At 35.5% G+C, this 18,411-nt stretch overlaps 2 protein-coding genes and 1 long non-coding RNA gene across 9 annotated transcripts in view; 1 reads left to right on the top strand and 2 right to left on the bottom strand.

Moving 5' to 3' along the window:
- The window catches only part of COA1 (cytochrome c oxidase assembly factor 1), a 118,791-nt gene that overhangs the window by 48,238 nt on the left and 52,142 nt on the right, over window positions 1–18,411 (bottom strand). The window lies entirely within an intron of this gene.
- The window catches only part of LOC148114166 (uncharacterized), a 113,674-nt gene that overhangs the window by 43,597 nt on the left and 51,666 nt on the right, over window positions 1–18,411 (top strand). The gene's annotated exons all lie outside the window — the stretch shown is intronic.
- Window positions 9,253–18,411, bottom strand: part of FIGNL1 (fidgetin like 1) — a 61,346-nt gene continuing 52,187 nt past the window's right edge. For all 3 annotated transcript variants that reach the window (XM_060691817.2, XM_087892408.1, XM_034416506.3), the window contains exon 2: window positions 9,253–11,361. In XM_060691817.2, the coding sequence (XP_060547800.1) occupies window positions 9,319–11,358 (2,040 nt within the window). In that variant the 5' untranslated portion in view covers window positions 11,359–11,361 and the 3' untranslated portion in view covers window positions 9,253–9,318. The remainder of the gene's footprint in view (window positions 11,362–18,411) is intronic.

Raw genomic sequence — 18,411 nt, 5'->3', positions numbered from 1 at the left:
TCAGAATTTTAAAAAAAGAAAAAAGGAAAAAAAGGAAAATTGGAAATATTAAATGTCATTTTATGTGTTTCACAGAAGTTCCAGCTTTTCAAGACAGAATGCTAATTTTGTATTTATTTTAAATGCAGGAAATTATTCAATGGTTTCTAATTAGAACTTCCTTTACAAATCATGTTCTTTTAAGGAGATGTTTTACAGAAACAAAGTGATCCAGCCTGAAAAATGCTTAGGAATTGTTGTATCAGCAACCAGTATTTTCTGTCAGCATTACTGAAAGTAGTCTGGTTTAGCTTTGTGATTTCAGCCAGATTCACTTAACAACCATGTTACAAACTTAACAACTGCAGTGATTAACTGAACAACTGTGGCAAGAAAGGTTGTAAAATGGGGCAAATCTCACTTAACAAATGTCTCACTTAGGAACAGAAATGTTGGGCTTAATTGGGATTTCCAGTTTGGCGTAGCGGCGAGACAGTCGGGGAAATAGCGGGCTCTGATGAGCCCCACGAAAACCCTGGCTGCCAAACCGCCGATGGGTCTTCGGACCGGAACTGTCCTACCCCAGGGATGGGGTAGAAGCAGAGGCACCTCGGACGACCAAGAGGAACAGGCAAGTTCCTCGGAGGTCGGAGGGAACTCTCTGAGTCAGCGGTGGGGGGCGGCAGCCATGGCGGCTGCCACGAAGCTGAGACAACCGGACTAAGAGATGTGCTGGAGGAGAGTGGAAAGGAACGGAGCTCTTTGAAGCCGGTGAGTAACAACCAACTCAGGCTTGTAACAACATTTAGAGCAACATTCTTAAAACTATAAGACCCCTAACTATAAAATAGCGGCTGAGGAATACGGGAGCATAGAAGACTTTGAAATGCAATTTTTAAAGAGACAAAGACCCGACAAAAATTGATTTTTGAATAGGATCAATTGGAAAAATCAAACATAGAGACACTCCATGTTAAAAGATTGGACAGAGTTTTAAATTTGAATTGGATTTTTTTTTTTAAAAAAATTGATACTTTTAAAGTTGAAAAGAAGACGACTAATCAAGAAGGACTGTTATATAATTGAAACAAAATGAATACTTGCGTGACTAAGGGAAATTGTGGATTGCAGAGAGACACCTGGTTTAAAAAGGAACATTGTAACTTGCTTTTTGTTTTGAAAAATTGTGAATTCTACAGATAATCATTGTGGGAATTGGCGGAGGATGACTTCTTTGTCTGCAGGCGGCTTGACTTTGGTGAAAAGAAGGGGGAATTATAATGGAACTTTTATAACTGGTATAATATTAACTTAAAAAGAATAAACATGCAGGAATTAGAGAAGGAATAAGTTGATGTATATTGCTTGGAACAGACGCAAGAAAAAGAATTAAAATGACATATGGAGGACAAAAGTAGAGAATACTGAAACTGAAAGGAAATATATGCCTACAGACAAGAAAATAAAGAAACAAGACACATGCAACTGGAAATGAAGATAAAAACAATGTGATTAAAAATGATTAAGCAAAGTATAGGCGGATAGTAACAATAAAAAGGAGGTTTTTATAGATGATATTGCAAACAATAAAGGATTTTGATTTATAATATAACTATATGGGAAAAAATGGAAGCTAGAATATATGAGAAATAGACTATATTAAAAGAAATTTATTAATGCATATAAGGATGTATTTGAAATAAGACTTATGTCTCAATGTTAAATTGTTATAAAGAAGACAATGATAATGTGATTAAATATGAATAAGTAATGTATAGATGGATGAAAGCAACAAAAAAGAGATTGTTAGGAAAACAAAGATGATTACGCTGGGATTAACAATGAAATTAAGATGATCATGCTGGGATTAATAGCAAAAACAAAGATGATTATGCTGGGTTTAACAGCATAAGGAAAAAAAATAAGGATGATTATGCTCGGATTAACAGCAAAAACAAAGATGATTATGCTTGGTGTAACAGTAAATATAAGGATGATTATGTTGGGTTTAACAGTTAAAATAAAGATGATTATGCTGGGTTTAACAGTAAAAATAAAATGATTATGCTGGGACTTCCGGTTTGCTTCCTGTCGCCGAAAGACGGTCCTGTTTTTGGACCGCCAGCCCCGCTGCCTGTTAGAGCCGCTTCGATCCAGAGAAGCGGCTCGGAAGTTCCCCAATCCAAAGAATTAGTGGAAGAGAGTGGGCGAGAAGCAGGTTGAGCCCCTGTGAGCCCCCAGATAGCTACAGTTTGCTTCTGGGCAGGAAACAGGCGCGGCTCCCTTTCAGCTCGCCGAGACTCCGGACAGCGTGGGACGAGTCTGCCCAGCGCAGAGCAAGGCGGCAGGAGCAACCTTTCTACTTAAAACAAAGTAAACTCAAACAACCAGGGTGGAATAACAACTTGAACCTCGAAACTGCAAGTATTACTAGCCCTGTGATTAAGTTTAAAGCGGAAGAGTGAATGTGTGAAAGTCGCTTGAAAATGGCACCCGGCTTCAGCGTTAACGAGCTGAAAGCGAGAGTGGATTAGCAAAGTTATTTCAACTAGCTACAAAGTTGCGCTGTCTGTAACAAGTGGAGGAAAAGAAAAGAAAAATCCTTTTTTAAAACAAGCCTGATCTTGCTTCAATCTCAATTTCACCCCTAATTTGACTAAACCTGGGGGAATTTTTTAGAGGACTTTGTGGTGGAGGAAAGGGAAAAAGGATCTCCTTTTTTGGAAAAGCTAGCCTACATGGCAGGATGGCTTCTAAGCAGACCAAACAGGAAGGGAAGGGGGCAGGGGGGGATCCCCCACATGTAAACCTGAACAGCAGCCTCCCAGCCAGCAGAGCCAGAAAAAAGAGATTGATCTTGAAAGCTTAAAGGACTTTATCACTCAGGCTTTGGATGAGAAATTTGAAAAGTCACAACAGGAAATTAAGCAGGAGATTAAAGAAATTAAAGAGGTGGTGCAAGGAAAGTATGATAAGGTGACTAAAAAATTAATGACAGTGGTGGCTGGATTGTCAGAAGTAATTATTAAAACGGATGCTAAGGTGGAAGAATTTAAATCAGAAATGGATGTCAAAATGAAGGAAACTGACTATAAAATCTTTGATGCTGATAATAAAATGCAGAGATTTGAAAATGAAATTACAATGATGCAGTTCAGGTCTATGGAATTTGCTATAAGGCTGAGAAGCATAAAAGAGAATGATAGACAAGACCTGAGACAGATTTGTGCTGATGCTCTAGCTGTGCTGTTAAAGATTAGCCCTGAAGAGATTTTTTGCAAAATGGATAAAATTTACAGAGTGAATTCGTGGATGGCCAGACAAAGACAATTGCCTAGAGATGTGGTGATATATTTCACAGACAGAAGAATGAGAAATGATATTTTGCAAAAGTCTTTTCTCTCTGCTGTGCAAGTGGAGGGAATGCAGATTGGAGTTTATAAAGAGCTACCACCTAAGATGTTAAAAGATATAAAAGATTTTGGATTTCTAGTGAATGAATTAAAAAAACAACAAATTCCATTTCGGTGGGATGCTCCAACTGGCATAATCTTGAGGTATAATGGAGAAAGATACCGATTAAACACTGTTGAGAAGGCGGAACAATTTTACTCTAATGTTTTTAAAGAGAGTTCACCATCCCCATGTACATCTACTGTGTTGGAGATAAAGGAGAGTGATAAGGAGAAGCAACTTCAGCAAGAGATGGAAGAGCAGCTTAAGCAGGTGGAACCAGATGTAATGGAAATGCAGGGAGCTACAGGACTCTGTAGCTCCCTGCATTTTCTGGAGGAGCCCCTGCTAGACCTTCCTTCAAAAATTGTGATTGAACCACCTAAGACTACAAGAGAAGTGGCTTTGGACCTAGCCCAGATGTGTGAAGCTAAGATCAGCGTATAACTCGAGCAATTTCTAAGCAACTCAAAGAAAAACAACAACAGGAAAGGCCCAAGCCACAACAATATAAGAAAGGAGTCAAGAGCAATATACAAGAATGTGAAGCCATGGGGGGAGCAAAGCCGAAGATTATCTTTTCGGAAGATCTTCGACAATTCTGCTCGTCGCTTCAAAAAAGTGTACATGACGATTAGGTTTTTATCTTGGAATGTGAACGGGTTAAACTCACCACAGAAAAGGAAGAAATTATTTACATATCTGAGACAATTTAATAATGATATAATTTGTTTACAAGAAACTCATGTTAGAACACAAGATCAAAAATATCTGATAAATTCAACATTAGGAACACATTTTATTGCTTCAAATTTGGAAAAAAAGAATGGAGTGGTTATTTATATAAATAAAAGACTGTCAGCTAAAATTATAGAAGCAGATGAAGGTGGGAGGTTTATAGCAATTGAACTGCACACAGTAAGTGGCCTAATTCTTGTGATTGGAATCTATGCTCCTAATCAACAACAGGATAATTTTTACAAAACTTTGCATTCTAAAATACTGCAATGGGACTATAGATCTATTTTAATCATGGGAGATTGGAATGGAGTAATTGATTCTAAAATAGTTCGGCGAAGTCAAGGATTAGATTACCACAGACTTTCTTTGACATGAAAGAAGATTTGGAATTAAAAGATATTTGGAGAATACATAACCCAAAAGAATTGGACTTTACTTTTTTTTCAGACAGACACAGATCCTTTTCTAGGATTGATTTTATTTTACTATCAGCTGACTTACTTGTAAAAACAAAAAGAACAAAGATTTTTCCAAGGACTTTAACTGACCATAGCCCGGTATGAATAGAAATTGAGATGGGAAAGACTGAGAGAAGATCATGGAGATTAAATGAAAATCTGTTTAGATATGAAAAGAATATAACAGAACTTAAAAAGCAGATGAAAGAATTTTTTGAAATGAACTTGAATAAGGGTACCCCTATTGAAATTGTGTGGGATGCGAGTAAAGCGTATATGAGAGGGATACTCATCCATATGAACTCTAAACACAAATTAAACCGACAAAAGAAAAGAGCTGAAATGGAAGCAGAAATAAAGAATAAAGAACAGTTGCTTATAAAAAACCCAACAGATGAAAGAATACGAGGAGCTATAAAACTTCTGAAAGATCAATTTCAAATGCTTATGGCGGAGCAAACAGCAACAAATTTACAATTTGCGAAACATAACTCATTTTGCAACGCTAATAAACCGGGCAGATGGTTGGCTTATACATTAAGGAAGAAACAGAGTACACGGACTATTGATAGTATTGATATTGGAGGGAAGGAAATCTCTCAACAAAAATTAATTAAAGATGTTTTTGTAGATTATTATACTAAATTATATGCTAAAGACGATACACAGAATGGACTTATAGAGAAATATCTAGAAAATAAAAGAGTCACAAAAATTACTAGTCAACAAAAGGAGAGAATGAATCATCTTATAACAGCTGAGGAGATTATTGCCGCAATTAAACAACTGAAAACAGCTAAAGCTCTTGGGACGGATGGTTTAACAGAGGTGTACTATAAGCAGAAATGATTGAACATCTTAAAGATCTATTTTGTAGTATACAACAAGGGGGTAAAATACCCCCATCATGGAAAACAGCTTATATTTCATTGATACCGAAAGAGCAAATAGGTCCTAAAAAACCTGAGAATTTTAGACCAATATCTCTTCTGAATAATGACTATAAAATATTTGCAAAAGTATTAACCAACAGGTTGATGCCAGTTATTCAAGAGGTGATTCATTGTGATCAAGCGGGATTTATAGAAGGCAGATACATGAAGGATAATGTAAGGCAAGTTATAGATTTATTGGAATATCTTGAGAATAAACAGATCCCTGCAGTGCTGGTCTTCTTGGATATGGAGAAGGCCTTTGATAGAGTGGATTGGAACTTTCTACTAAAGACTTTAAAAAAGATGGACTTTGGGGATCAATTTATACAGGCGGTTTCAGCAATTTATCAAGAACAAAAGGCACAGATTATTATTAATGGAAGTTTGACAACAGACTTTAATATTGAAAAAGGAACAAGACAGGGTTGTCCGTTATCCCCATTGTTATTTATTTTAACATTAGAAGTCTTGTTGATTATAATACGGGACTCGAGCACTTTGAAAGGAATAGTGATAAAGCAAGAGGATTACAGGATAAGGGCATTTGCAGATGATCTGGTAGTTACCCTAACACAGCCGATGGAATCAATAATCCAGATGAAAGACATTATAGAACAATATGGTACAGTATCAGGATTTAGATTGAACCAGAAAAAAACTAAGATGATAGTTAAAAATATGACACAAGATCGAAAACAGGAACTTGAAAGCAAGGCAGGTTTTGAGATAGTACCAAAGGTCAAATATCTAGGAGTTCAAGTTGCAGACTCAAATATAAAATTGTTTCAAAATAATTATGAGGTGTTGTGGCGAGACGTACAGAAAGATATGGAGACCTGGAAAAAACTGCAGCTGTCTTTACTTGGAAGAATAGCAGCAGTTAAGATTTCTTTTTTTGTTTCAAATGATTCCGGTGCTTAAAAGTGATAAACAACTGAGAGAATGGCAAAGAGGACTGAATAAGTTTCTCTGGAATGAGAAAAAGCCGAGAGTTAAACTGAAAATTATGCAAGATGTTCCAGAAAGAGGAGGCCTTAAACTTCCAAACCTACAATTATATTATGAAGCAGCAGCTTTGACGCAAGCAAGTGATTGGTTTGGAAGGAAAAAGACTGGAACACTGAATATAGAAAGTTTTGATCTTGAATTTGGTTGGCATGCTTACTTATTTTATGAGAACAAAGTGGATAAAGTATTTAAAAGCCATATACTTAGAGACTCTTTGATGAGAGTTTGGAAGAAGCACCGACTCAAATGGGATTACAAAATACCGTTATGGCTGGATCTTGGTCATATCATGTGGAATACAAATATAATGTCACTCGGGGGGGATTTATATAAAGAAGTTCTTTTTGCAGATGCGGGCAGATGGCAACTGAAGACTTTAGAGACGCTGTTGGAAGAAGGGATTAATTTAACTTGGTTACGGTATAACCAACTTCAACTGAGATGGAAAGAGGACCAAAAAACTGGTATAATGATGCATGAGGAAGAACTGGTTAGACATATAAAAGAGAAAGGTCCAATGCTTATTAAAAGGGTTTATAATGTTTTGCTAGAAAGGGATTCAGAAACTGAATTGGTTAAAGATTGCATGATAAAGTGGGCACAAAATTTTGCAGAACCAGTGATGTTGGAAACATGGGAAAAAATATGGGTTCAGAATGTTAAATTCACACAGTCGCAGAATTTGAGAGAAAATTTTTTATAAAATGTTTTATAGATGGCATTTAGATCCTAAGAAATTGTCGTGCATGTACCCTAATCTTCAACCAAAATGCTGGAGATGTGATTGCCTAGATGCCACATATTATCATGTGTGGTGGACTTGTAAGAAAGTGAAGGCTTTTTGGATAAAAATTTGGTGGGTTATGCAGAATATTTTGAAGAAAAAAAATCAGTTTTCTCCACAATTGTTTTTATTGGGTATAGTTAAGGGTTTTACATTGGGTGAAACAAAGTTGATATTGTATATGATAACAGCAGCGAGGTTACTGATAGGTCAATATTGGAAAAATGAAGCTATGCCTACTATTGATTAATGGACTTTGAAGATGGCCAGCTTTGCAGAGATGGCGAAAATTTCAGCATATTTAAAAGATCGCTCACAGGAGACTTATGTATGGGAGTGGAAAAAGTGGATAGATTATGTGCAGAATAAATATCAAACTAGGAAATATCAGATAACTTTGAACTGAAAGTATTATATAGAGATAGAATATTTGAATTTTGTGAAGATGTGAAAAATATATAGGGGGTGGAGGGGTTCAAGTTTTATAAAAAGGGGATTTTGATTTTGATTATATTTTGTGGAAGTCCGGGGGGGTGGTGGGTTGGGGGGGGGTTAGGGAGGGTCAGGGAGGGTTGGGGGGGGAAATTGGGGAGAAAATGTAATTGTAAAACTTTTTCAATAAAAAAAATGATTATGCTGGGATTAACGGCAAAAACAAAGATAATTATGTTGGGTGTAACAGTAAATATAAGGATGATTATGCTGGGATTAACAGTTAAAATAAGATGATGATGTTGGGATAAACAGCAAAAATGAAGATGTTATGTTGGGAGTAACAGTTAAAATATTGTTTAAACATTGACAACAAATGTAATGATTGGAATATTTTTAAGAATTGGAGATTTGGGGGAAAAAAATGCTTCTAAAAAGGTGTTAGTAATTGTACAAATCTATGACCGGATCAATGCTTCGTTCTGAAAAGATGTATTTTATGTTTAGGTTTTAAAAATTTCAAAAAAATAAAATAAAATAAAGAAAAACAAAAAACAAATGTTGGGCTTAATTGTGGTCTGACACTGACAAATTGTGTCAAGTGTATATAAAAAGTTTAATACAGTATTTCCCTAAAAGTTTCAATGATAATTTATTCTCATATTATCAGGAATAATAGTTTCTGGAAGTAAGTTTTATTTATTCATTTTTATTTATTTGTATGCCACCTATATTATTTTTACAAATAACTCAAGGCAGCGAACATATCCACTATACCTTCCACCTATTAAATTTACATTCACTTTAAGCACTTCCACTTCTCACCCCAATAATTTAGCACTGAAAATTTTGCATAATGTTATGCCTGGACATAAACTAATTTTTTTTAAAGGGTCATGGTGGCTCAGTGGCTAAGAAGCTGAGCTTGTCGATCGAAAGGTCGGCAGTTCAACGGTTCAAATCCCTAGTGCCGCGTAACGGGGTGAGCTCCCATTACTTGTCCCAGCTTCTGCCAACCTAGTCCAAAAGCACATAAAAAATGCAAGTAGAAAATAGGGACCACCTTTGGTGGGAAGGTAACCGCATTCTGTGCACCTTTGTCATTTAGTCATGCTGGCCACATGACCACGGAGACAGACAGCGCTGGCTCCATTTCGGCTTTGAAATGGAGATGAGCACCACCCCCTAGAGTCGGGAACGACTAGCACATATATGCGAGGGGAATCTTTACCTTTTAAGCTAAATTTTACAAAGAATTCCTGGATTCCTTTGATGAAAGGGAGTTGGGGAGGGTGCATTAAAGTTAATAATGCATCTTATTAACATTTATTTAATGTTAGGTGCATATAAAAATACAGCAAGGCACAAAAGAGCAATACGGGGAATTTTTATAGAATTATACTTTTCTACTAACAAAAATAAAGATTTCCATGTAAAACAATTCTCTAGGAAAAGATACTAGTTTTCTCAAATTTATTAGATCATTGTTAATATTTCAGAACTGAATATGCACACAAATTAATTCTTCTCATCTTCCACTCCCAAACATTTGATTCCAAGTTTCGTATAATTCTAGATCTGTAGAAGACACACTGGGTCGAACAGTTTTGAAAGCACTTTCAAAATCTTGAAAAGCAATAGATCGTACTTGTTCAGGTCTAATAGTTGTAATGTCAAGGGCCTGAAGGCTGCGGATAGGACCCAGAGAAGCCTCTCGGCAAAGCTGGGTCATATCAGCCCCAGAAAAACCATCTGATTTCTTAACAATGAGATCAATTTCCTTTTCAGTTAGGGAGCAATGTTCCTTTGACATTAGACAAGACACAATCTGCTTTCTGGCAGAAGCCTCAGGAAGTGGAATGTAGAGCCTCTTCACCAGTCTCCTTCGGGCAGCCTCATCAATTTCTTGCGGTCGGTTGGTTGCACCTACAACTAATATGCGATCTTCAGAAGAAGTAGCTGCTCCATCTAACTGGACCAAGAATTCAGTTTTTATTCTTCTGGAAGATTCATGTTCTCCATCTCCACGCTGGGATAAGAGAGAATCAATTTCATCAATGAAAATTACTGCTGGCTGCTGGAAGCGTGCTACTGTAAACAATGCCCGGACCATCTTTTCTCCTTCTCCAACCCACTTGGAAGTCAGTGAGGATGCACTGATACTGAAAAATGTAGCCCCAGACTGGCAGGCAATGCATTTGCCAATAAGAGTCTTCCCTGTTCCAGGAGGACCAAACAGAAGAATTCCTTTTGGAGGCCCTCGTAATCCAGTGAAAATGTCAGGTCTCAGCATAGGCCATACTACTATTTCCTTGATAGTTGCTTTTGCAAACTCAACTCCAGCTATGTCATCCCAGTTTACTGGAGGTCCATGGTCCATGATTTCATGCATTATAAGTTCTATCATTTTAGGTTCTATATTCTTTAATCTTTCATCTATTGGATAAGTCAGCTCTGTAGATCCAGTCCCATATGATTTACATGGCATTCCTGTGTTCCCATTTCCATCTTGTTTGGGCAGTGGAGGAACAAATTTTCCAAATGGACCACGGGATCTTCCAGCTCCCAAAGATTTTTTTGTACCCCCGTAAGATGGTAATGGGATGTGCTGGGGCTGATTTTGGAATTTCTTTTGCTGATCAACCCACAGCTGCTCTTTTGCAGTTTTGAAACCAGATGCTTTGTTTTCATTATTTTTCTTTTCATTCCATGGAATGTTTGACCCTTCTCTAGGAACTAACTTATGAGTGGAACCAGAAGATACATTACTGTTATCTTCACTGGACACAGCAAATGTTTTCCTTTTTCCCAGATTGCCCATTCTTGCAGAGAAAGCAGACTGAGCAGAAGATAAATCTTGCCCTGAATAAATATTACTTGTGGATCTCAGAGAACTATTAAATGCTGATTCATTATTTCCAGTCAGGGCTATAGAAGACACATCATTCATAGTCACAGGCAAAACAGAACATGCAACTCCTGCTTTAGGCAAGGAAAATGTATCATTTCGATAACACTTTGAAATTGATGGCTTCTCACAAATTTCTGTTGCTTGAGTTACATAATTTGACAAACTAGCTCCAAGCATAGATTCTCCATGACCACTTGTTAGAGTAAGATTGGGAATATTTGAAGAAACAGACTCAGTGACCTGTTTATCAATGGATATATCTATTTGCGCCTTCAGAGGTATCTCAAACATTTTTCCAGCCCGCATCATTGCTTGAACACACTTCAATTCCATCACATTATCTGTTGTCAAAGCAGACTGCCACTTGTCATTCTCATTGTCATTCTGCTGATACTTTACCATAGTCAAAATATCTTTAGCATAATTATTCAAGCCTCTTTCTACATTATCAGAATCAATAATTTCAGAATATTTTTCTACATATCTTTTGAAAAGGTTAGCAGCACAATCCTGGGAAATATCTGAGTTTGCCCATGCATGCTGAATATGTAAAATTTGTGAACGATATGCATCTGCTTTTTGTCCTGGTGTAGAAGTATCAGAAGTAACAATAAAGTAATTCCTTTGCCATTCGCTCATATGTATGTCAGTCTGCATGATCTACAAAGAAACAGACAAACAACAGAATAATCAGAACTGGGGATACTTACATCTAATATGAGTCTAGGGGCAGATTTCAAATTATAGTGTATTGATTGATTTTTCACTTATATGATCACTATCTTTTGTTTTGCAAATATTCTATACAGCAAAGCTAAGCAAACACTCTTCTGCATTTGTTATAGAAAATAAGCACAAGTTCACTTAAAATGATACATGGAATTTATATCAATACAACTAAATTTATTTTAGCTCCATCTGAAACAAAGGTTAACTAGTTAAGCGTATCTACAGTCTTGAATTTTTAGAGCAAAGCTGTTTAATCTACCTCTAATATATAGTTACATAAGTATCCTTGAACATTTATTAATATGTAAGGCTCATTGAACATTGAGCTAAACAGATAGGCATAAAATTGTTATACCCTATCCAACTGACTTATTCCCAAGTAACTAATTGTGTGCCATCAATTTGTTGTTTTAATCTATAGATAGAAACTCTCAAGTAAGGATGTATAAATTAATATCCACTAGCCAGCAAAACATTATCTTTTTCCAGAGAATAGTAAGCTTGAAACAAAACCAGTCTAAGATACTTTGTCTTGAACCTGTGCATTCATGCAGCAGAAATATATCCATCAGACTTTTTTTTAAAAAAAAACTTCCAATGCAAGCAGTTATGTTTCTTATACAGGTTTTTCCCCCACAAAGCATGTAACTAAGCTGCCAATTGTGATAATAATAGCCAGACTTTTTCACAGTAGACCCCCTTGTTTTATATAGGATTAGATTATTAATCACAATGAATATTTATAGTTTTTACTTTCTGAATTGGAGGTAGCATGCCTTACAAATTTGTTGGCTCATTTGTTAACTGATCCAATTCATATAATACTCCATCTACACAGAAACTCTGGGCAGTACAGAAATGTAAAAAAACACAAAACCCTAAGGACTAAACAGAACTATTAGAAAGAAGTCACAGCTCCTAAAAATCAGTATCAGCTTATTAAAACAAACTGCATTCACACCAGAAGTCAATCAACATCCTGGCCCCAGTCTTGGGGGAAGAACCAGGTCTTTACAGATTTTCAGAAGCCCAACAAGACACACAGGACAAGGCACACCTCCTGGGGAGCCATCAAGTAACACTGCTTCACTTAAGGGAATTGGCAAATGGCTATTCTGCTAGTTGTAGAAGAATGGACAAAAATCATTAGGAACAGCTGGTTCTAGAAATAACCTGGCTCCATGTCATGTAGATCTTTAAAGGTGACAGCCAGCACCATGAATTGCATGGAGAAACCCACTAAGAGTTAGCTAACAGAACGGAGGCGTTAGAATAGAATAGAATTATTTTTTTTGAAAAAGTTTTATTTTAGATTAAAAAAAAAACAAAACACAACAATAATAACATAAAAATATCATCTTTACAATTATAGACAGCATCTCAATCGGTTAAAATCATTTCGTGCTTACAATTCTCCAAATCTCCTCATATAGCAATTATTCTTTACTTAAAATAAAGATAAATATTTAAACATTTCATATATGCTATTTCATCTCCATACTTTTTTATCAAACCATTGGACTTCCTGTTTGCTGCTGGCCGCCGCCAGACGTTCCTTTGGGATCGTCAGCTTCCACTGCCTGTCAGAGCCGCCTTCACAACGGAACGGCGGCTCGAAAAAACTCCGTTCCCATGAGGAAACGGAGATAGAGCCGGCAGGGGTGGGTAGAACTCTCTGCAGAGTCCCAAAAGTTTTTCTTTTACTTTTGGGATGGAGCGGATGAGATGCCCCATATCCCCAGCCGTTGCTCCGGGCTTTGGGAGACCTCTGCTAATGCAGAGCCAGGCGTCAAAAGCAAGCTTGCGAATTTGACAGATTACTCAAAGAAAATGTGAGCTGGACCTGTAATACTGAAGCGCAAGTATTTTACTTATCTTTTAAAAATTACTTAAGAGAATAGAGGAAGAGAAAGAGGAAAAAAGTTTCTTTTTAAAATGGCGTCTGCCGTGGCTGGAGAAGAGTTTGAGAGGGAAAGTTCTTCCGTTTTTTATTATTACAATGTAGCGGAATAAATACCACTGGCTACATTTGTAGACAAAACTCCGCTCCTGTTTTTGTTTTTCTCTTTTTTCCCTGGAGGCTTGAGTGTTGCTGGCTGGAAGTCTTTTGTCTTGTTTTTTTTTTCTTCTTCTAACAAAGCCTGCTTAGGCGGAAACATGGCACTGAGGCTTGTGAAGTCAGACAAACAAATAGGTGGGGGGGATTCCCCCACTAAGAATTTAAAGCAACATGTTTTAACTCTTCAGTCCCAGAAACCTGATTTTAATATAATAGAATTTCTCTTAGAGGAGATTGAAAGAAGGGATGAGATTGTGAATCAGCAACTTGAAAAATTTAAGCAGGAAATTAAGGAATTGGTGAAATCCAAGTTTGACTTTTTGCAGCAAAAAATTTTAAAATTGCCAGAATTCATGATTCGGTTGGATACAAATACTAATTTACTAGAGTCAAAAATGGATGAAATTCAAGATAAATTGGACAATAGAATTCAAAAAATTGAAAATGATTTGTTAAATATTCAGGATTATAGTTCAGAAGAAAAATTTAAAATGGATGCTGACCAAAAGTCTGGTAATGTAGAATATCTGGAACAGAAGATTCAAAAAGAGGTTCTAAAGATACAATATAATTTCACAGAATATGCAATAAGACTTAGAGGTTTGCAGGAAAATAACAGAGATGACTTAAGGAAAATATCTTCTGAATTTCTAGCTGGGATTTTAAAGATTCAACCTGAGGAAGTGTTTTGTAGGATTGACAGAGCTTATCGAATAAACTCTTGGACTGCCAAGCAAAGGCAATTGCCTAGAGATGTGGTAATCTATTTTTCAGATAAAGAAATTAGGAATAAAATTGTGCAAAATTCCTTCAATTCTAATTTGCAATTGTATGGAAGAAAGATTTGGATTTACAAGGAACTCCCACCTAAGATACTAATGGAAAGGAAGAAATTTGGCTTTCTGGTGTCTGAGTTAAAAAGGAGAAATATTCAATTCCGGTGGGACGTCCCAGTTGGTATTATATTGAGATATCAAGGAGAAAGATACCAGTTAAATACTGTTGAAAGGGCGGAAGAATTTTATCAAAATAGGTTGAAAATGAATTTAACGTCTTCAGATATAATACAGGATAAGCAGAAGGAGCTGGAACTAAAGACAGAGACTGTACCAGATAAATTGCCTTTGGATTTATCGGATACCCCAGCTGGATTATCTACAAATTTGAGAGAAGTGCCATCTGATTTTAATGTGATGACTTATCAAGGCAAGGACAAGCATGGAAATCAATTAGAGGATATACAAGGGATAAAAAAGAAATGCGAGACACAAAAAATTAGGATGGAGGTCAAACCCACAAAAAGAAAACAAAAAAAGAAATAGGTTGTACAAAAATAGAAATTTCTAACCCAAGCAACAGTGAAGCCAGTGATTTTAAAATATGAATGATTATGTGAAAACATAGAGGAGGCGACATATTGGTCAATATCATCCTGAGGATAGTGGCAGATCTCTGCATTGCCGTAATTTTGGGACATGGAAAGAGCCTCAAATTGATGGTTTTGAATTATCTACTTTGAAACTTCTTTTTGTGTTGATAAATATATTATAATTATCTTGAATTATAAGGCAAGAGAATCACATTGGGACATGCAGAAGATCGGGTTGTTACCCAATACGATGATGGAAATTAATAATCCTGATGAAACCCACAATTATTATTATACGGAATACAATTATAATGTCACTCGGGTGGTTGTTTTTACTTTTATATATATAAGAAGATGTTTACTACTGATGGGGGCAGATATGATTGGAGATCTTGAATAAACTGTTGCATCCGCAAGCTATGTCACCCTATTATGGATGTTGGTTTTAACAATCCAGTGGAAAGACTTCAAGAAGATATTATATGGACTATAAATTTAAAGTTATTGTCTTTTCTTTTTTTATTTAGATATAATGGAATATATATATATATATATTTTTAAGTAGTGTGGGCAGTGAATTAAAGATATCAAGAATTGTTGTGTATGGTAAATTTGTAAGACAGTGGGTGAATAAGCTAGCTACAGACTGATTAGTTTAAGAAAAGGGATTTTTAAGTGATACATTTAGGGGAGTGGAGGAAATGGATAGAGTGGAATAAATGTTAAATTAGATTTTATGGGGAGCCCGCTTTGAAATGTTATTAAAGTAGGACTTATTGTATAGTTTTAAAGTGGAAGGTGGTTTTGAATTGCTGCAACAATGCATAGATATAAAACACTATTATGCTAAATTAGAGTTATTTTATAATAGTTATAGTATAATGTGTTTGTTTTTTTTTTTTTTTTTTTTTTCTCTTCTTCTTTTCTGAAATGTATGGATAAAGGGGGATTTATAATACTTTTAGTAAGTAAAGGTCAGTATTTTGAGGAGGGAGTAAGTAATCTGTTATGAATTAGGGTTTTTTTTTGTTACGAAGAAGTCACAGGGGGGGAAGGGTGGGGAGGGGGGGGTTAGGGAGGGGGGGGAGGGGGGGGAAAAAGGGGGAAAAATTTGTATTTGAAAACCTTTTCAATAAAAAAAAAAAAAACCATTCATAGAATATCTCCCATATCAAATAGTATTGTTTATCTTCCTGTTCTCTTATTTCAAATTTCAATCTACTCATTTCAGCACAGTCCAACATTTTCATAATAATTTCTTCATCGGTAATTATCTTCTCTCCTTTCCAGTTTTTGGCAAATACAATTCTGGCCGCTGTTAAAATGTTCACAATTAAGTATTGTAATTCTTTATTAAATAGTAAATCTCTGGTAAGATTCCTAATAAAAATATTTCTGGTTTAAAGTCAATATGTCTCTTTGTCATTTTTTCTAACCACATATGTATTTTAGTCCAAAATCTTCCACGCATGTCCACCACATATGGTAATACGATCCTGGAGTTTGATGACACTTCCAACATTTCTCCGATTTATTCTTGAACATCCTGGCTAAATGTTTTTATTTTGGCTGTTCACCGCCCTGAGTCCGAAAGGAGAAGGGCGGTATAGAAATTTGAATAATAAATAAATAAATAAATAAAAATAAATTCTCGTTGGGGGTAGATGCCACCTGTAAAACATCTTATACAAATTCTTTTTATATGCTGTTGACATTGTCATTTTATAATTATGTGACAATTTTTGCCATTTCTCTAAATCAATACTATAATCAAAAAATTTTCCCCATGCTATCGTTGATTCTTTAACTTGTTCTTCTTACAGTTTTGCTTCAAGTAAATATCCATACAGCTTTTTAATTATATGGTCATCTGAACCCATTAATATCTTGTCTAAATCAATCGAAACACTATAAATACCTTCTTGTTTAAAATCTTCTCGATATCTGGAAAGTATCTGCATGTATGAAAACCAATCTATCTTAATTCCCTGATCTTCTAAGTTTTGTTTCAATTTAAGTTCACCCTTTTCATCCAATAATTCATTATATCTAACAATTTGTTCCCTTTTGAATACCACTGGATAAGAAAAAGCTTCAATTGTAGATACCCAGACTGGAATCTTCAGATAATGGTATTTTTTGATCTTCTCCCATGTCAAAAACAAAGCTTCATGTATCTGGTGCCTTCTAAAATACCCCTGAATTTTAGTACCTTTATACCATAAGAAAGCATGCCATCCCATCAGCAAATCATGTCCCTCCAAATTTAATAATCTAGTATTTTTCAATGTCACCCATTCTTTAATCCACATTAAGCAAACCGCTTGATAGTATAATTCAAAATCCGGTAATCCAAAACCACCCCTCATCTTAGCATCTTGTAACAGTTTAAGTTTTATCCTTGCCTTCTTTCCCTGTCAAACATATTTCAAAACCATTTTATTTAAATCTGCAAAAAATTCCTTACTCAGCTTTACAGGAATTGTCTGAAAAAGATACAAGATTCTAGGTAAAATATTCATCTTAATAGTTGCAATTCTACCAATCAAAGATAACTGCAAATTTCCCCATTTCACCAGATCCTGTCCTATCTGTTGCTTAAGCTTATTATAATTATTTTCTTTAAGAGAACTACATCTTGCTGTTAATTGAATCCCTAAATATTTTACCTTATTTGTGACCTGCAACTTGGAGATCTCCCTCAATTCTTCTTTTTGTTTTTTTAACATATTTTTAGTCATTATCTTCGTCTTCTCTTTATTAATTTTCAAACTAGCAACCTCCCCAAATTCACCTATTTTTTCTATCAATTTATTTATTGATATTAATGGTTCTTCAACAATAAAAACCAGGTCATCAGCAAAGGCTTGTAATTTATATTCTTCCTTTTTAATTTTCATTACTTTTATCTCTTTTTCTTCTCTAACCTTTCTATTCAACACTTCCAACGTCAGTATAAATAACAATGAGAATAAGGGACATCCTTGTCGAGTACCTTTTTCTATTTCAATAGCATCAGTCAATTCTCCATTAATCATTACCTTTGCTGTCTGTTTCGTATATATAGCTTCAATTGCCTGAATAAATTTCCTTCCAAAGCCCATCTCTTCCATTTGTAACATCATAAATCGCCAGTTCATATTATCAAATGCTTTTTGTGTGTCTAAAAATACCAAAGCCATTTGTTTTTCAGGGTGCGCTTCATAATATTCTAGAGTATTCAAAATTATTCTTATATTGTCTCTAATTTGTCTTTTTGGAAGAAATCCATTTTGATCTGAATGGATAAAGTTATTCAAGTATCTCTTAAGTCTTTCTGCCAATATTGAAGCAAAGATTTTATAATCCGAATTCAGCAGGGATATAGGCCTATAGTTTTTAACTTGCTGTGAGTCTGTGTCTTTTTTATGAATCAGTGTGATATAAGCCTCAGTCCATGATTGGGATATTGTTTTATTTGTCATTACTTCATTCATGACGTCCAAAAGTGTGAGGCATAAGGATTCTTGTAATGTCTTATAATATTCAACAGGCAATCCATCTGGTCCTGGTG

This window comes from Pantherophis guttatus, chromosome 4, assembly GCF_059756535.1.
Source record: "Pantherophis guttatus breed Tessera chromosome 4, ASM5975653v1, whole genome shotgun sequence".
In the NCBI taxonomy this organism is placed as follows: Eukaryota; Metazoa; Chordata; class Lepidosauria; order Squamata; family Colubridae; genus Pantherophis; species Pantherophis guttatus.
This window is presented reverse-complemented; position numbering and strand designations above follow the sequence as displayed.